Source organism: Amphibalanus amphitrite, unplaced genomic scaffold (assembly GCF_019059575.1).
Source record: "Amphibalanus amphitrite isolate SeventyFive unplaced genomic scaffold, NRLGWU_Aamphi_draft 000051F_arrow, whole genome shotgun sequence".
Taxonomy (NCBI): Eukaryota; Metazoa; Arthropoda; class Thecostraca; order Balanomorpha; family Balanidae; genus Amphibalanus; species Amphibalanus amphitrite.
The window spans coordinates 334,247-354,384 of record NW_024881547.1 but is presented as its reverse complement, the minus strand read 5'-3'; the positions used below and the strand labels follow the sequence as shown (position 1 = coordinate 354,384).

The 20,138-nt window shown below is 50.4% G+C and overlaps 2 protein-coding genes across 12 annotated transcripts in view; one reads left to right on the top strand and one right to left on the bottom strand.

Moving 5' to 3' along the window:
- Positions 1-20,138, bottom strand: part of LOC122377837 (angiomotin-like) — an 80,650-nt gene that overhangs the window by 49,788 nt on the left and 10,724 nt on the right. For 5 of the 10 annotated variants that reach the window (XM_043358325.1, XM_043358326.1, XM_043358323.1 and 2 more), the window contains exon 15: positions 15,873-17,160. The exons of the other annotated variants lie outside the window; for them this stretch is intronic. In XM_043358325.1, coding sequence (XP_043214260.1) covers positions 16,856-17,160 — 305 coding nt within the window. In that variant the 3' untranslated portion in view covers positions 15,873-16,855. Of the gene's footprint in view, positions 1-15,872; positions 17,161-20,138 lie in introns of those variants that run through there. 10 annotated transcript variants of the gene reach the window in all.
- LOC122377836 (extensin-2-like) lies at positions 3,722-13,407 on the top strand. Of its 2 annotated transcripts, none has more exons than XM_043358314.1 (3): positions 3,722-3,917; positions 7,811-11,608; positions 12,882-13,407. In XM_043358314.1, the coding sequence occupies exons 1-3, from the start codon at positions 3,915-3,917 to the stop codon at positions 13,032-13,034; spliced, it is 3,954 nt and encodes a 1,317-aa protein (XP_043214249.1). In that variant the 5' UTR covers positions 3,722-3,914; the 3' UTR covers positions 13,035-13,407. The 2 variants fall into 2 exon arrangements, with proteins under 2 accessions (XP_043214249.1, XP_043214250.1); XM_043358315.1 differs by having other exon boundaries at positions 12,860-13,407.

The window sequence follows — 20,138 nt, the reverse complement described above, 5'->3', positions numbered from 1 at the left end:
GTCATAGCCAGGCATCTCAGGCTTGTCAAGGCCCAGGGGCACCACAGGTCTGTGAGGGGCACCAGCGACCTAGCAGGGGCACCAGTCAACACAGGTCTGCCAGGGGCGCCACAGACCTGCCAGGGGCACCACAGACCTGCCAGGGGCACCAGAGGGCTGCCAGGGGCACCACCGGCCTTGCAGGGGCACCTTGGGCCTGTCAGGGGCACCACGGGCCTGCCGAGGGGCACTTCAGACTTTTCAGGGGCACCAGTCTTCTCCGGGCGCAGGGGCACCAGAGGCCTGCCAGGGACACCAGCGGCCTAGCAAGGGCACCAGAGGCCTGCCAGGGGCACCACAGGCCTAACAAGGGCACCACGGGCCTGTCAGGGGCACCTCAGGCTTGTCAGGGCCCAGGGACACCACAGTCCTTCCAAGGGCACCGCAAGCCTGTCAGGGGCACCAGAGGCCTGCCAGGGGCACCACAGGCCTAGCAAGGGCACCACTGGCCTGTCAGGGGCACCTCAGGCTTGTCAGGGCCCAGGGGCACCACAGTCCTTCCAGGGGCATTACAAGCCTGTCAGGGGCACCAGAGGCCTAGCAAGGGCACCACAGGCCTGCCATGGACACCACAGGCCTGCCAGGGGCACCACCGGCCTTGCAGGGGCGCCTCAGGCCTGTCAGGGGCACCACGTGCCTGCCGGGGACACTTCAGGCTTGTCAGGGGCGTTACAGTCCTGTCAGGGCCCAGGGGCACCAGGCCCGTGGTGTCCCTGCTAGGCCTGTGGTGCCCCTGGCGGTCCTGTGGTGCCCCTGTCAGGACTGTGATACCCCTGATAGGCCGGTGGTGCCCCTGGCAGGTCTTTGGGCCCCCGGGCCTCAAGGGGGGGCCATGACCCATGTGACCCCCCCTTGGATCCGCCCCTGGGGCACACTATAAAAAACTACAAATTCCTAAAACTTCTTAGATTTTGTTTCAGCATACTATATATAAGGGATTAGGGAATATATATTACTGTATGCCTGGCCTATTCAAATACATTAGCCAGAGGGGTGTGGTAATAACTGGTGTAAGCAAATTGACCACGGTCAAAAATGCATTACCAGAATGCACTTAAGCGAACATTTTGGGATGGTCTCGTTCCTAAGTCGGCTAAGAGCTTCGGTCCAGAAAATAAATTTATCGTTGGCATACAGTAAAATACATACCAAACTCGGCCGGTGATAAATTTTCAAGACCTCAGTCCTTACTGATTTTTGAACTCGGCCTTCGGCCTCGTTCAAAAATCCAGTAAGGACCTCGGTCTTGAAAATTTATTTACACCGGCCTCGTTCAGTATTATATATTCCCGACCGGGGCTGGGAAAATGCTTTTTATTCACCGAGGTTTTTGTGCGGAGGACCGAGTGCCGGTAGGCACGAGGTCCGTAGCCAAAAACCGAGGTGAATAAAATTGCATTTTTACAGCCCAAGGTTGGGAATATGGCCTTGGTTGGGAAGAGATTTACCACATGCCGTACCGGCGCAACAGTTACTATCATATTCATTTGATATATATTATTATATTCTTAATATTGTGTTTATATTATATTAATACTATGATCATATTTATAGTCACCGTGATTATCTTTTTGTGTTTTTCATTATTGGGCTGCGTTGAGTATGAAAGATGAAATTTCCTACTTCCCCCTTATTTATGGTTTGAAAAGGCTGAGGATGAAGATTGTGAAGCGTCAGAAGTTAGAATAGAATAAAGATATGGAGTCCACTTCCAGCAGGAGTGAGGAAACCGTGAGGAAAACTGAAAATTGGGTGAACCGATTAATCAAACGCGTCTTGGATCCCAGCTGGAACAATATCAAATGATTCATTGTGGCTTGTTAACCCTCGCCCGTAAACGGCGATCTGCCACCTTCGCCCATGCAGGGGGGGGGGTTGGTGCGACCCCCCCCCTTGGCGTTTGAAAACGGAGCGTCGTAGAGCTTAGCGGAAAAGACCAACGGATTGCTCTCGCCGAGATCTCGCGATTGGTGGTATATTTTTTGGTCCTAGGTCAACATTTGACCTACTTTTGACCGGTCAAAGGTCAAATTTTCGGAAAAATAGACTTTTTTCAACTTTCCGCGGCGATTGCGGCAAAACGGTGGGAGATATCGACTTGAAACCTTCACTATCGTGTTCCTTGATCAATTCTCTATCGTTTGGTATGTATTTCGTTTCCCTAGCTCTAAAAATGGCGCGTTGGGAGCGCCGGAAGTCGGCAAGGTCACAGTCGGCGGCAGAAATTCGAAAAATCAAAATTTAAATTTTTGAAATCTGATTGTATTTTTGGATTTGGAAGGTCCATTTGCTCCCTATAGAAGCTAATATTGCTGCATATTCCCATTGAGGTGACAAGAATTAGCAAAATAGTGGTTCGGGCGCTTTTCAAAAATAGTACCGGACGCTGTTCCTCTTGTGACGTCATAGCTCCGTGACCTGACCTGACCCGGTCAAGTTTCTTATACCATATGATAGCCAATACTTGCCCCAACATGCATGGGAAGTTTCATCACGATCCATCAACCGATGTCCGTACCACCGGCAGGAAACCTCGGGCGTTGGCACTCAGTTTGTGAAAATCCGGCCGGAGGCTGTTCCCTTTGTGACGTCATAACTCCGTGACCTGACATGACCCGGTCAATTTTTTTTTATCAAAAGATGCGCAAGGTTTGCCCCATAAGGTACCCAAAATTTGGCGGCGCTGCGCGCCGCCGTTTTTACACTATTTCCGAAAAACCTCAGGGGGGGGTTGCACCAACCCCCCCCTACATGGGCGAGGGTTAAGATGCTTCGCGCATTTAAAGTGTTCGTTTTTTGCGTGCATTATGTTGTAATAAGTGTAATAATCAGTTCGCTGACCATGTTCCGCAGCAATAAATACATTGGCATTTGAACGATACCTATACCCTTGTTTAGTTGAATTACGTTGACAGCAAAAGTAAGTGAAAACGCAGTCACTTAATTTTGCTCACTTCTGCTGTTGCTGTTAGTGAACACACAATCCGTAAATATCTTCTTTGGAATTGGTTCTTCCGCTCAGAATATTCAGTAAAATTTTGTCTGGGAAAATCAAAAAGCCCTAGGGCCGAATCGTTTCCCAAATACCTTCAACATTAGCCGAGGCGGGCCGAAGCCATTTCCCAAATGCACGTGCTAATGTTAAAGGGATATCTCGGCATGTGGTAAATGTTGAAAATTTCGTCAATTTCGGACGAAGTAGAAGGGACAAATGCCTCAACTGCCCAGCCTTGGGTCCGCCAGTGGGGACTAGGGAACATGTCCCATCCAGCCAAAACGTTTATGTTTCAGTTACAAGACAAGTGTTTTTATTAAATGTTCAACGATGAGTCAACCATTTAATTGGAACATGAATCGCTAATAAAGGCTTTAACATGAAATTTTCCCACCAAGCGACTATGACTACACTTCAGTGTTGATAGCCGTTGACACGACTTCCAACATTAATACCGACCGGCCCAGTCAGCGGACCCAGTGGTCATCTCCAGTCGCCCAAATGACCGCCTCATCAGTGACCGACCCCACTGGCGCCATTTTAGCGACGGCCACAAGGGTGTCGCGCCAATCGGAAGACAATGCTCTGAACTTGGCCGTGGGACGCCTTTCACTGTCCACCGACCGCCCCCGAGCCCACCCCCATTTCGGATGGAATCGCGGGCGGCCGAAAAATTGCGCAAAGCTATAAATGGCCGGCGTTGGTTGGACGGTGGACAGAGCACCCATCCTTGTGATACGCGCAGGAGGCGCCCGGTGGCCAGTGTGGTGAGCGGCCGAGAGGGAGAGTGGTGCACGTGCGCACGAGCGGACCGGACACTCAGACACACACAAGGGAGCGTGATAGCAGCAGCGGCGCTCGGACCCGACCGGCAGGAACCATGGTGAGTGTGAACTAGAAAACTAAGAGTAAGGGCGGTTGTATTGTTTTGTTTAGCTTTTGTTTTGCTTCGTTTTATTTTGCTTTGTTTTGTTTTGTAGAGAGATAAGGCGTTGTTAAGTCGTCAAAAAATTTCCTTGCGTTTTCTTTTTTGCATTGAGTCCCTTTCCCAAGTTTTAACTTCAAAGCACACAATTTACCTATTATTTCGACAAGCATACGCAATCACTGCACTACGGCTTTGCTGCAAAAATGAGTTTTTTGGGAAAAAAAATAGAGATACCATTATTGTTATGGCCTGTTGGAAATTACCGAAAGCACGATCAAATTCAACTTATATTTGTTTAAAAACACAAAGAAAAAGGATTAACATATCGAGTTTTTAGTCAATTCGTAAAAACTAACCAACTGCACAGTTTATCATTACCCGTACCATGGTGCGGTTGTTCTTACGCCGTTCCCTTTCAGTGGTTTTACTTAGCTCTACATAATAACAAAAAATATCACTAAACTGTCCCACACATGCTATTGATATGGAAATGGGCCCTATGGTTACTGAAGGCCACCCGCTTTGAATGACTTAAACGACTTTTTCCTTTTCAACGATGCTTTCCGATGTCGATCTGAGTTACCGAAGATTGGATCATTGAAGGCGGTGGTGTTAAGACAACCTTCTCCTCGTGACGTGAAGGGACCAGTGCGGGTCGACATCACAAGTCTGCAGGGATCGCAATGGCATTTGGCTGTAACATATTTGCGAGTAAATTTATTCGTAATCCGCACTAACAAAACAATATTTATTTGGGTACAAGTTGTGATGATTAAAATGGATAACAATGAAGCAATAGATACATATCAATATGTACATCGTGCGCTTGTACCGAGTCATCATATTATTTGTAGCATATTGTTTAGTTTTATTCAAAGCTAAATAGATAACAACTGTATGTTCTGGTTAAATAATTAATCACTAATGAAGACCTAAACATGCATCGATAAAGAAAGGGAGAGGCATTTTCACACCTCTCAATATGGGGTCATTCAAGATTATTCTAAGATTGTACTGTACCTACCTACCATTTTGCTTCATATAGTTATTTTCATGCCACTTTCGAAGGATGTCAGAAAAGCTTCCTAGTTCAAGTTCAAGCGATTGATAAGGATGAGAAAATGTTTATGAACTATAAATAGTTTATCTCGTATTTTTGATATGTGACCTAAGGTCAGATCGATTTTGCGAACTTCCAATATTAAGTCAGTAGTAAAAAGAAAAGAAATTGCACCCCTTTTATACGAAAGTCATCCCTAGCGCTCGCAAAAAATAGAAGCAAGCTTGACTCGAGAGAACTCCTACCTATGTAGATGTAACTTTGGAAAACCATTGACCTGCGATCAAATCTGTACAGACGTTTAGTGTTACGCTTGAGCAATCATGATTTGCGATGCTCTAGCTTCAAATGCTTAAGAATGAGCCGACTCATAAAAAAAAATTAAAAATCGAGGAAACGATCTTCGCATATCTTGGAAGATAACCTGGGGCCGACCTTTCTATGACCGAAATACTTACTTGACATGTTTTGACGTTTTGAAAGGCGCTTACGGCTTTCCGCTAAGTGGCTCCGGAACAGAGATAGTGTAGAGCGTGAAAACGCACTCAGTGACTCAGGTGCCTGAATTTCCTACGAATAGCGAGCCCTGCGACTCTATTGGCTGTCCCACAGTCATGACGTACTGTTCTGCTTCTGAACTCAGAGTAAAATCACAGAGACCGTATATCTGAACGAGATACTAATGACCAGCTTCAGGGTTGTTAAAGTGTTAAATGCGTCACTGATTACTCCCTCTCATTATCCTGCCCAGTGACCAGCAACTACATACACCGCGTTGTTATGACTCGTCAGGTATTTCAGCAGCACAAGGCAGCAGAACAGCATGTCATGAACAATGAACAGTCTTCCTATATTTACCAGTTACCACAGCCTCAGTATCACCTTTACAAAATGTGTCGTCGAGATGCATAACTGGTGATGAAATAACTGCTCAGTAACGCCCGAAGAATACCGCTTGACACACTATCAAAATATATTTTATCGAAGCACCCAATCTACATACCAAGATACAGAAAAGGACACGTTTTATCGGTTTAGCCTAACTTGTGACTAATAATTTCGGCCTATTTTTTTCAATGCCGTTTGTTTGCAATTATAATCAGCTTGAAGTTGTGCTACATATCCGTTTAGCACAGAATAATTATATAATGATTTGTTTTCTCTTCAAGCGCAACATAGCCGCAGGGGCGACAACCGCCTGCTTAAGTCATATCAACCACCCGAACTTCGAGCCCGCATACAAGTTTCAATATCCTGGCCAAAGTCGTGTGCTGAATACTAAACGGCAGAAGAGTTTAGAAACGTTTAATACAATTTCGAATATCAATGCAACCCAATAAATGGAAGTAGTAATGTAAAAGAAAAATCCTTTTGCAAGTAGTTCCCATCGTTCAAGTAGAGCGGAGGGCGGTTTCCGATGGAACTTTGATTACTCTTTCAATAAAAGCCAGCGGTTCTGTAATTCGCCGCAAACAAAACACACCATTGGTCACTTTTTACAGGCACACATTGTCTTTTAGCACAACCCTTACGAACAAATGAGCACTTCAGAGGCAGCCCATTTGTATGCACTTTTCACGGGTCATCAAACACTTAACATACTCATTCTCCACCTTTTCATCACATGTCCCAATGTCTCCCCCACCATGATTATCATTTCCGATCGCTCTCAAAGTCTCAGTCAAGTCTCAGTAAAGTCAAGTTCAAGTCTCCGCTATCCCCACAGACGACTCCAGTGGGCTCCATTACATAATCGCCAATCGATGACTAATGCCCCGCGGGGAACCATTTGTTCAAATGGTTTCACGTCGTGGGAATATCGGCCGAAATGTGGTAGTCCGAAATAGCTCGAGTCTCGTCTCTTACCAAAGATACAGGACCTTGACATAGATATACTAGAAGAGTAACATCTGTCGCCACCTGAAAATGAGACTCATCGGAGCCGCAATGTCATCTCGTAAATGGTGCTATTTGCTACAATAATCTAGCGTATCGCCAGCTGGTGCTTTGAAAGGGAATCTGGCGAAATGATCAATCGATTCGATAGTGAAACCGAGCGGACGGATGTGAAACTAATGACAGCGACCGCCAGGGAAGCTAAAGTGAGTTCACGGGACTGCCTGGCCGCAGGCCATGGATGTGTGGTGAACTTTGGCATAAGTGTTTGTAATAGCTTTCAGGCTGAGCTTAAATGCCACCGTGAATCACACAATATTTATCACAGACTTTTTCTGTAAAAAGAAGCATTGAAGAACGGTCAATGGAGACAAAAACTCAATGGACACAAACGATATCTTACAAATATGTCTAACTAACATTTATCGATGACTCCTACACAATAACGCTAATAAATAATCAAATCCCAAAAGCGATACAACCATTACGCAATTAAAAAGAAAAAGAAAAAATAAGCGGCACATGAAGGTATTCAAATAAAAATGAGCTATGAAATCGACTTGTTTTAAATTTTGAAGGGTTAAGTTCTCTGTCGGAGGATTATCTATAAGTGAAAAAGTAGTTTGCACAGGGCGCGCAGGCAAGACTCATTCCCAAGACCGTCACCAAAATCACCGCCTGACGGGTTTAACTTCCACTTATATATTATAAGGGCATTGAAACTATGTAATACTGATAACTAAAGTTCGGACTAGTAACGCATCGCCATTTGTTTGGCAATGCATCTCATTCGAATGCATCTCATCCCCGGTGTAGCATATGCTGAGGCGCCCGTACTGCCTGTACCACTCCCCTTCGTCTGTGTAACGATTACCCCTCTCCCGTGCCGCAGATGCTGAGGGCGGCGCTGCTGCTGCTGCTATTCGCCCTGGGTGCGGCAGCTCCACAGGGGGTTTCCACTAGCCCCGAGGACGAGCTGCTGCCCCTGGTCCCCGACCAGATCAGCGACGACACCGACCTCACCACCTCCTCCGGATACAAGTCGGATGAAGGCGTCACGACAGTCGAGGACAGCACCAGTGACATCGAGTTACTTCCTGAGGGAGAAGTAGTCGAGGAGCTCGCCCAACAGCGTGTGGTCGGAGAAACAGTTGAGACTGACGTCGTCGACGAACCGATCGTGACAGTCGTGTCGGTAGCGACGGCTGGCGATGGTGAGTCCACCGTCGAGCAGGAGATCGAGGCGGCCCTGCCGGTGGCCGAGCCGGCCGTGGAGCCTCCGCAGGCCGCCGATCCAACCCAGGAGCCCAAGGTAACTACGTACTCCCCGAGAGTACGTTACCAGCCGCCGGCGGCCCCGCGACCCTCTCCGTCGGATAACGAGATCGACGACACACTGAGCACTGCCGAACCCACCCAGCTGGCCCCAGTGCGCGTCTTCTTTGAGCCGGCCCGCTACCCGGGAGAGTTCAGCTTCGACCAGGTGCAGCAGCCCGAGTGGTTCTCGGATGATGAAGAGGAAGAGAAGCAGGAGAAGCCCTACCACCGGTACCGGGTCTACTACTCGGGCCCGCAGCAGGCTGAGCCGCTCGCCACCGTGGTAGAGACACAGCCAGACTCGCAGAAACCAGCTCCGATCGTCCGTAAGCCCGTCTCAGCTTACAGGCCAAGCTACAAGTCTCCTTACAAGCCCTTCTACAAGCACGTATACAAGCCTGACTACAGCCCCGACTATCAGTCCTACTACGGACCAGAGTATGAGTCGGAGTACCGCCACGAGCCCCGGCCAGTCCTCCGGGAGCCTCCGTTTGAGGCCGTGATTCTGCACGAGCCAGGTCGCTACTACGAGCGCTACAGGCGCCCGGTGCCCGCAAGCGAGCCGAACCTCCCCGCCGTCGGCTTCCCGCCTGTATCCAGCTTCTCAGACAACCTGAAGACCAACGTCGACTTCCTGGGCGAGTCGTTCGGTGCGCGCGTGACTCGCTCACCGGGACACCCTCACCGCCGCTGGCGCCGTTCGCCCAACCTCGCTGAGGTGCTTTCCGACTCCTCGGCCTTCTTCAAACCCACGCCGATTGACCACGGAGTGCCTCACCACGCCGGCAAACTGGCGCTCAAGGGCGAACATCGTGGTCGGGCGCTGCACGCCATCGCTGAGGTGCAGGAGATCCACCCTGGACACCACGCTCCGCATGGATCACACCACGCGCCCAGCCATGCGCCGAACCACGCACCGCATCACATGCCTCATCACGAACCCAGCCACGTGCCGCATCACGCCCCTAGCCATGTGCCGGAGCACAAGCCGCATCACATGCCTCACCACATGCCCCACCACGCACCGAAGCACATGCCACACATGCCGCACCATCACAAGCCAGCGGCACCCACCGGCTACCTGGCCCCGAAGGCGAGCCACCACAAGGGCGACAGCTACGGTGTCTACGACGACTACCCCAACGAGCACATCGTCAAGGACTACAGCGCACCGTCCACGGCCTGGGACTACGTGCTGGCTGCCACCGGACACGCCAAGGGCCATCACGCCAAGGGCCACGGTCACATGGACGCCCATCGGACCTACAAGGCGCCTACGTCCTACAAGGCGCCGGAGCCAGACTACCATGCCCCGATGACCGACTACCACGCTCCCAAGGGCGAGTACCACGCACCGATGTCCGACTATAAGGCTCCTAAAGCAGACTATCACGCCCCCATGTCCGACTACAAGGCACCTAAAGCAGAGTATCACGCCCCCATGTCCGACTACAAGACACCTAAAGCAGACTATCACGCCCACATGTCCGACTACAAGGCACCCAAAGCTGAATATCACGCTCTTATGTCTGACTATAAGGCTCCTCAAGTTGAGTATCAAGCTCCCATGACCGATTATCATGCCCCTGAGCCCGAGTATCACGCACCTAAGGCCGAGTATCACGCTCCCGACTACCACGAGCCTGATTACGAGCCTCAGCCCGAGCCGGGATACCACGCTCCCAAGACTGACTACAAGGCGCCGTCCTACTCCCCTGAGCCAGAGTACAAGGCCCCGAAGGACGATTATCACGCACCGGATCCTGCGTATCACGCTCCTGAACCCGAGTACCATGCGCCCAAAACGTCCTACAAGGAGCCCGAGTCCGAATACCACGCTCCTGAACCCAAGTATCATGCCCCAGAACCTGAGTACCACGCTCCCAAGACTTCATATAAGGAGCCCGAGCCAGACTATCACGCTCCTGCTTACAAGGCTCCTGAACCGGAGTATCATGCTCCGGTTTACAAGGCTCCTGAGCCTGAGTATCATGCCCCCAAAACGTCATACAAGGAGCCTGAGCCTGAATACCATGCTCCCAAGCCCGCATACAAGGCTCCCGAACCTAAGTACCACGCTCCTAAGACCTCTTACAAAGAACCAGAACCCGAATATCACGCCCCAGTTTATAAGGCTCCTGAACCTGAATATCATGCGCCTAAGACCTACAAAGAGCCCGAACCAGAGTATCATGCCCCGTCCTACAAGACTCCCGAACCCGAGTACCACGCGCCAAAGACTTCATACAAAGAGCCCGAACCAGAATATCATGCGCCCAAAACCTCCTACAAAGAGCCCAAAGCCGAATACCATGCTCCTGACTACAAGGCCCCAGAGCCTGAGTACCATGCGCCGGCTCCTGCTTATAAGGCTCCTGAACCAGAATATCACGCACCGAAGACTGACTACAAAGAACCCGAGCCCGAATACCATGCTCCCGTCTACAAGGCACCGGAGCCCGAGTATCATGAACCCAAAACGTCCTACAAAGAACCCGAGCCCGCATACCACGCTCCTGAGCCCGAATACCACGCTCCTAAAACGTCCTACAAGGAGCCTGAACCGGAATACCACGCCCCGAAGCCAGCTTATAAACAGCCCGAGCCTGAATACCACGCTCCCGTTTACAAAGCCCCCGAGCCTGCCTACAAAGCTCCTGAGCCTGAATATCACGCCCCGAAGACCGACTATAAGGCCCCCGAACCTGCTTACAAGGCACCTGAGCCAGCGTATAAGGCCCCTGAAATGGCCTACAAGGCGCCAGCAGCGGATTACAAAGCTCCTGTAGCGGACTACAAAGCTCCTGCAGCGGACTACAAGGCCCCGAACCCTGCCTACAAAGCCCCAGAACCCGCCTACAAGGCTCCGGAGCCCGCCTACAAGGCTCCAAATACAGAGTACAAGGCGCCCAAGAGCGGATACTCGGCACCGGTGTACGCGCCCACTCGCAGCTACCTCGGGCCAGTGGCCAGCAAGGCGCCCACCGACTACAAGGCACCGCACGCCACCTACGAGGGTCCCAGTGACCACAAGTACACGCCTCCCACCTACAACAGCGCGCGTCCCGGCGCGCTGGGCTACAGCGGCCCGTCGCACCGTCCCGGATATGAGATCGAGTACCAGCCGTACCGTCCCACCCCGGCTACTTCGTACGACGACGGTGCTCTACCACTGAGAGGCGCCTGGGGCTTCACCCACGGCACGCGCGGCCGGCCGCACGGCGGACCGCACGCCGCCAGCTACGGCAGCGCCGGCGTGGCCGTGCACGGCTCCGGCTCCGTGGGGCCGACCGTGCGACCGGCGTACGCCCCGGGCAACTACCTGCCCGGCCTGCTGGCCACGCCGCACTTCAACGGATACGGCAGCAACGGGGTAAGTGCCAGTGGGGAGAGAAGCACAGGGAGGGACAAAGAGGGAGGGGAACATTTTATATGCGTTGTACATCGTTTAATGATGTTCAGGCATGCTTGGAAGCTTGTCTTTTCAGAAAAATCACTAGTTGAGAACTTTTCTCAAAGATGGCCAAGCAATGGACAATTTTGATCTGAAATCCAAATTTTCTTCTATGTACTCATAATGCCACCACAATATCGGCGTAATTGCGTTACCACCTAATTCTGATGAAGTTAATATCCACCAAGAGTGACGAAGTGCCATGTGACGTTACCGTATACCCGTCACGGTATATCCGTCAAGGCATCCATCACAAGCGTCACACGGGCGCCAGATCCGTCACCGGTGCTGTCGTGGTGACACATTGACTGGTTACAGTCGACAGCGGACGTCACACTTGGTGGACGCTGACAAACTCGTGTGTAACCCAAAGTGGTTCCCTTAAGCCATCAAAAAGCCTCAAATTACTTGAAGGTCAACAAATGTAGGGTTAGATAAGCGGCGTAGAACGAATAATCACATTTCTTTATGACTCAATAATTCAAGAACGGTAAATCATTTCAGTTCTCTTCTAGAATGTGATCCTTATTTACATGGAAAGATCGTAGATGATGGTTATGTTGAGCTTGTCGCTTGAAATTGCCCCTATGGAATCACTGATGTGCATTGTGCAATGTGCATGACATTGAGTTCATCTCACATCTTTTGGTGAACATTTAACACAATCGCACAAACAATTTCACGTACGTTTTTAAATCATGTTGCACTTTATTAGCATGGTTATTGCTCATTCGATAAAATGGTATGGTGTTATGTTACTTTTGCCTAAATATGTCCATAGAAAATAACTATGAACATTTAATGCAAATCATGCACATGTTTTCCGAAAAGAATGCCAAATATAAATAATGATTGGGTTTGCTGTTTATGCAAAGATAGTGGTTGTGTAAAAGCATGTTTCCAGACCGCATGCCAATAACTAATGCTGTATACCTTGTGATATAAATTCAAACTCATTACGGTTATACTATAATTTATAACTTTGAAATGTTTGTATAATGTCTTAAATAAGTATTGGTGCCGTTGCTACCACAGAAAAAGTGAGTCTATAAAGTAAATGCTGCACGAGTCTGCACTCGTCCCATCCCCGAGGTTTTGTGACCGGCACATGACGTGTGACCTGACACTGCACGCCTGCATGACCCTCTTCTCTCTCGTCTTCTGATACAGGTCTACCTGTTCATCCCGACAGCACATTAGAGAGATCTACGGCTACCCGCCGCCCCCGCCGGGAGGCTATGGGCCCTGGTGGACCAAGCTGGGACGCCTTATCGGCACGGATCTGGTCGTCAGGAACTACCGCGCGGCGCCCGTCGGAACTGGAGCTTCCAACGGTCGCCACTAGGTGGCAACACTGGACGCAGGTCACGCCCGATCGCGCTGGATCGTGATTGGCTGCGACGCGAGCGCCGGCGAGTCTGACTGCGTTCGGGTCATGTGTCTTTCAGAGACGTGAAGTGCCGTAATGTGTCGTCTGTAGATTGTCGTGTATGTGAGTAATCACTGTTTCTCAGCAAGGTTGTTCACTCTGATCGTAGATATCTTGCTACATTGTCAACATAGAAAGTACTGTCAAGCTGTATTTACTTTGTGTACTTTTTCTACTTGTACCACTATGTATTTATGCGATTATGAGAGTCCTGTTCAACAGAGTGACCGAAATATTTTATACTGCGTCAGCCATGCTAGCAATAAACTTTTTATAAAGTAACCCGAAAGCCGCGTTTAGCGAGATGGAACAAGTCGGTTTAGCAGTAGAAAACGACAGCTCGATGGCACAGCGAAAGAAAGAATAGTGATGGACGTTAATAAATCATGCTCACTTTTCACTGGCACTGGCACTTACACTGGCACTTACTTACTGTAGGTAGGTACGGGGACCCGCAGTTGCTACTGTACACGAACCCCAACTCTAGCCGTCTGTCCTGCCCAGTAACAACCGATGACATTGATATCGACTGCCAATCCCTGTACAAGAGCAGCTGAAGTTTTCTGTGAGTGCCCTCCGACAGCTTATCGTTGTTCCCTGTGAGGGTGCTGGGACAATTTACTCAGGGTCGCTGTACAGTAGCAACTGCGGGTCCCCGTACGACATCCCTGACACAACACTGCTCCCATCACTCGGTAATGGGTGAATCCAGCCGGTAAATAATGGTACATGACAGTTGACACATGATAGTCATTTTAAATCTTCTTCTCTTACGTTGCAAAACCTTTCCCAAAATGATCTCGGCCTGCCTGCAATGAACACCAGCTGGCGGACACTGCCACTTGCCAGCAAAAACTTCATGGAAGAGGGTTGAGGGCGTAGATGTTAGAGTGGATAGTGTGACCGATGCGGGAGCAAATACTTCAATGTGGAGCGCAATCAGTTTCATACGGAACACTGGCTGAGTACATGTAAAGACAACGTGGTAGCGTATTAATAAAAAGACGTGCACTTAGTTCAAAACATCCCTGATCCCATCACAAAACTTGACATTTGTGTAAAAAAAGAATTACCACACACATTTCAAGAGACATTTATTCCAAAAAATAGTTGCTTCATGACATCCCAGCCAAGATCCAAAACTCAGAGTCGACCACCACATTACCACACTTCATAATCACCCGTATGATTGGACTCCATCGGTCATACTGTTACACCCACAGCCGCTCCTCAATTAGTACCGTCCCACTGTCGGCCGGACATAGCTCGTCTAGAACGATCGACCATCCATTCAGCGTCTCCGTTCACCAACTATCGTCCAGATGACGCCGCTGAGCGTTACATCTGCCATGAGCGTGACGTCATCAACACGTTAGGTCAAAATTCACATACCCTCTAGTAGCGAAGGCGGAGGAAGGGAAGGCAAGGTTCACACCGCACCCCGTATCGGCGTGAGCCGTGAACCGTACCTAATCACGGCGGTACATTCATGATGTCATTCTCAAGCAACGCCCGAGTGAGCACTCCACCAAGCGGAAACCGTCGAAACGCGACTCCGCCGCCTTACTCTATGATGCCACTTGAGCTGATGACGTCATACAATAACGAGCGGGCAGTGCGTGCGAACAGCCCACGCGAGCGATCCAGGACGGGACAGAACAGAACGGGGCGGGACGGGACGGGACAGAGTAGAATGGAACGACGCAGCCGGGAGGGAGGGACGAATGAAGCGCAGATGCTCACATCTGCCGAGCAGCCCGAGACACAGCACGCCGTTGTTTCTGTGTTGATGAAACAACCGATACACACGATCCAGATTGCGGTTACGCAGCGTAAGGAGGTGATTACCGATAATGACATCGAGCGACTGGCTGCTGCGTTACGTCATCAGTGGAGTGGACGACACAGCAAGACACAGGCTGCGTGCGCCTGTGCTGCGTATGATGTAAAAATGACATTACTCTACAGTGAATATTAGTATCGGACTTCTGAACAAGCTCTTCAGTAAGCACCCAAAGTATATTCCTTAGTAAGAAAGCGCGGTGCCAGGCCAGAAGTCTCGTTCGCTACTACAAATTTACTGAGTTTATTTTGTTAGATGAGTTTTCAAAACATACGCAATTCCAATTAAGAAATTTCCACCATACCATTGCAGCCACTTGCATCGTTAAAAGACTGACCTCTGTCCGATACATCAGACCCCTTTCCATTCCTATGTGGGCTAGGCTGTACCGCAAGCCTCCGTGTCTTGCGGTACAGTCTACCTTGCCACGGGTTCGGCGGCGCCGGCGACCATGAACATTAGTGCTCTTCCCCAGCTCCAGAATCGAAAAAAAAACGAAAGGTCCTCGGTGCATATACGTTGGCCGAATAGGCAAAACAGGCGGGGGGGGGGGGGTAGCTTTTATTCCACTAAGCACTTAAAGTGTCATATTTTATGCGTGCACTGCCGGACCCAAAGTAAGCATTAGGAGCACCGGCCCTCCCGCCGCTTGGACAAAAATTTGCCGTTCTTGGATAGAAAAAGAACTGATACCTACTCAAAATAAAAGTGATAGTTTGGTTTATACTGAAAAGAAATACGCAAGGAAAAGAATCAGTTTTTATTGGCGAACCACTTTATGAATTACCTACCTATGCATCGAGCAGCGTCCCAATCCAATAACTCGTTCAACCAATTGATTTGCGAGCACGACTATAAGAGCAGATCGCAGTCCTTAAACGCTTCCTTTAAAAAATGACACTAAACATTCGTTGAAAACATCGATGTTATTTATTTGCTAGAGTTAGGCACAGTAGCCGGTTGGCGGAGAGCTGACACGGGAAAGACTATAGAAGACGTTATCATCATCCACCGGCCTTTGGCCAGCGGCTCGGCACCTCGACGGCAGTGGAGTCGACGGGCGCCGGACACGACGAGACAGAGGCTACAGGCGGCCGCCGGACGGGCCATCAGCCACAGTCGGCTCCGACACACTCGTACACACGCGCACGCCGCACATTGTACCGCAGTAAATGCAGAGTTACTCGGGCGGAGAACGGAGCAAGTTGAGCTACGCGCCGCCACTCAGAGATGGCGGCACCGTAGCCGCCGGCGGATTGCCGACGGTCAAGAGAGCGCACACTACACACGGTCACGATTTGGCGAGACAATGGAGTATGACACAGGTCTTGGCGAGTAAGGGGTCGACCGGCCCGAGTAAAGCACGGTACGTTGGCTAGCTCGAAATCTCCATCGCAGCAAAAGATGGGATGAGCTCGGAAACGACATAACAGTAGCCGGCGAGAAGTAAATTCGCCGACGGAGGCATACAACAGAGAAATCCCACCAGAAAGTCGCACTTTGGCTAGAAAAGTTGCCAAGGCACGTCAAGTGGAAGGCGGCGTTAGGCCCCGTATAGGAGCCGCCGGAAGAAAGGCGGTACAAGGCAAAATTCAATGTTCAACAACAAATCCCGCTCCCCTGCTTTCTTTCCAATCTCTCTCCACACTGTCTAATCAGAGGTCATCAAGACACCGCGCACCGAGACGAGGCGTATAGACACATAGGGGAACCAAGTGGAAACAAGTCACCGTCGGGTTCCCTCCAAGGAACAGGCCCGATCGACACAGGACTAACACACGAGCGTGGGGCGTCACAGCCGACGCCCGGCACTATCTACACACGCTACTGAATAGGATTATCACCTCCGATCGTAACTTTGGTTATGCTAGCTTCTAGCCGCCACCGCGTCACCTCAGACTTGCCAGTAGTGCTCGGGGAACACCTCTCGATCCTTTTGTAGCGCCTGCAGAATGGAGGCGCCCGCCTCGATTGCCGACGCTGGCGACGCGGCGCCGCCGGTCCGGCCCACCGTCGAGGCGGGCGCGGCCGACGCGGCCGGCGTGGGCGCCGTGACCGCTGCCGATGTGGCCGCCGTGGTGGGAGGTGTCGACACCAGGCTGGCGCTGGCCAGACTGGAGTTCAGCAGGGAGATGTCGGCGCTGAGGGACGCCATCGAGACGGCGCCGCGCGGCTCGGCCGACAGCGGGGTGCTCGACACTGGAACGGAGACAGCTGTAGCAGTCAGCCGGCTAGTATGATAGCAGTACACCAGACGAAACCCCTCCAACACATAGTGACCACGCCCGCTACAATGTAGTACCTACAGCCTTATAAAGTATCCCTGAGGCAGTAAAGAACGTTCATAAAAAGCGATACCTAAGAGCGGCACAAAACACGTGTACCTATATGTTCTTGTCCGCTAGAAAAGCAAGTTGTAAGGCCAGTCATGCACTAATGAGACAAAGTGGATTCAACGAAAATAAATATGTTTAAAACATAAACAAATAACGTTGTACGCATATAACGCCACTACTCCCCCTCCCTAAAGTGGAAACTGTACAACTGATACAGGCATCTAGCATCACGTCAAATCTGTAGTATGTTTTGAAAAGTCCAGAATATAAAAATATAGGTATGACGAAAGCATTGACCTCGGAAAAAAATCAGAATGAACAGCGAGAACAGCTTCAGAATGAGTTTTTCAATTAGCAGGAAAAAAGATAGCCACAGTGACGTAACAAAAAAGGGTCTACGAGTAACTATCCGGCCCAAGTCACTCTACTGCATGATGGAAGAACGTTTCGGGCCTCGGCTTGTATGTACAACGTGACAATGTATTCAGTTGAATAACATTTCCTCAACGCAATATTTGGGAAGGCTAAGGTAAAATTTGCCTTCTCCTGCACCTACAGGCGATCCATATTAACACACAGCTGGCTATCTCCACCAAAGCGTTAAGCAACTAAGCTCCAACACACAATAAAGCACATCAAATGCCACCCAAGCGAGCACACCACCAAGCGATTTGTAAGGCGCATACCAGGGCATAGTACTTACCTGTACAGTCAGCGACAAGGCAACCCGTCTCCCAGCATGCATCGGTTGAAGAAAACGGCGCGGATTCATGCGAGTTAATCAGGATGTATGCTTATACTTCAAATGAAATATAAATGCAGAGGAAAAAAACAAATAACTAGATGCGCTACATGGGATGCGAGTCAATCCGAGACCAAGACCGGGATGTTGCATCGTAAAAACATGTCACACAGGTAAAAGAAAAAAATCCATAAAATGCTACCCGGGACAAATGTCCAAGCAGCTCCATAAACGTCCCGCAAAACTTATGAACGTAACGAGCAAAATAATGCTCATTCGTATTCTCCGCGTTACGAAAAAAGTTATACACAAATGCATATGTGTTCCTGATCGGGGACATTCCAGCTCGTTAGCAGATTCCTCAGAAAAGCTGGGTCACGGTCATGAGAACAACGCCTCGCAAGTCTCATGGTGAAGTGAATCGGCTCTGCCTCATCGATTCCCTCGACCTATTCGTCCACACTCCGCTCCTTTAATTGACCACTAAATGACTCTGGTTTCGCTTGATCTGTCGGAAAGAAAGTATTTCATGAACAAGCTGGCGATGCGAGGAGCTAATGATGCGATGGTTACATACTGTTCAAACGCCTCTCATAGTACTGTCATGAAAATGTGACACTTTTTAATCTCGGCTAGAATATGACCTAACATTTCATGGCCATACATAAAAAGATTCAGCAGTTTTTCATGCATGTTTGACGCCATTCGTCGACGGTAAAAATGATATCGGATGAAGGAGTTAAAATAAGTGAGGCACCAGGAATGAGTAATGATGCACACGTGCAGAATAAATGCACCTGCACGAAAAAGGTTAAATATTTAGGGACCGGTAAAGAATTCATCGAAGAAGTACTACATGCCCACATAAAAAATGTGAACTAAAATAAATCAAACTGTTCCGAACAAGCTTCAACGGACCTCGAAGAAGTTAGCTTCGCACCTTTTCGATTACAATACCCACTCAGCAGGCCCTGACCTACTCCAAAACTCCATCAGGCTCTCCAGTAAACGGCCATCCGCCGCTGCGACTCGGCAAATATCGCACGCACGGCCACTATCATTCCTTTCAGCGGGGGCGGACAGCGGGACGACCTCCCTGCGTCGCCGAGACCGCACCTGAGATAACGACCGCTCATGAGACAGTGTCCCGCGATAGCCGGAGGGAGTGACCTCGGGGGTAGCGCCGGACACGGGCGGCACACGTACCGTGACCGCCATCAGCGCGGCCGGTTACCGCCCTCTCTGCGACGGCTGAGGTCAGACGATGACCAGAGATAGCGACAATCATCGCCGCCGTCGCCGGTCGCGCGCGGCGCTCCGTTGCGACACGGGGGTGTCTGCGCCCGGGGCTGCGGCGCGCGGGGGCCCGGCGCGCCAAATAACCGCGCCAGATGTGCCGACACGCGGCCGGCGCCGGCGGGCACAGCGGGGTCGGCCGAGACGGCCCCGCAGCCGTCGGCTCCATTGCGATAGTCGTCACACATCTGTCGCGCTGCCGGCGGCCCAGCTGGCCGCGCTGTCCGCCCGGCCGGCGATCGCCCGGGGGCACCGCGCACGCGACACGGCCACGATACAAAGGAGGCCGACAGAACGCGGTCGAGGCTGACCGGTGACGTCACCGGAGGCCACTCGGCGGCCGTTGGTCATCCGAGCAAACATGAGCAATGCGCGCTATTGATGGTCAATGTAAGGCAATATTCATTTGTCGATTAGGTCATTCGTAGATTGGACCAACAATGACCTCAGCACACAATACTCTCATCTGTGTCAGACGACAGCAGAAATGCATTACATAACGCTACAAAGTTACGTGGTAGGTCGCTTCTTTCCTCAGCACCATAAGAGAGGTATAATACATTGGAAAAGCCCTGATGATGAACGGCCAAAGCCGACATTTTTCCCCCGACAGCTATTTCGAGACGTTCTTAATCCTGACTTAATGGGGTCGAAAGGAGGACCGGTACACGTCAGGATTACGGCAGCTTGAGTCCGTATAAGACGTGACGAGTAGTTAGAAACACGATTAATATGTGACAAAACTTGCTGAGCAAAGAAGTCTATGGAATGGAATAAATCAGTCGGACTGGACCAATATAGGT

Excerpts from the sequence above, each read along its gene's own strand:
- LOC122377836 (XM_043358314.1), top strand. Across the intron at positions 11,609-12,881 it reads ACGGATACGGCAGCAACGGG|CACATTAGAGAGATCTACGG; the intron begins GTAAGTGCCAGT and ends TCATCCCGACAG.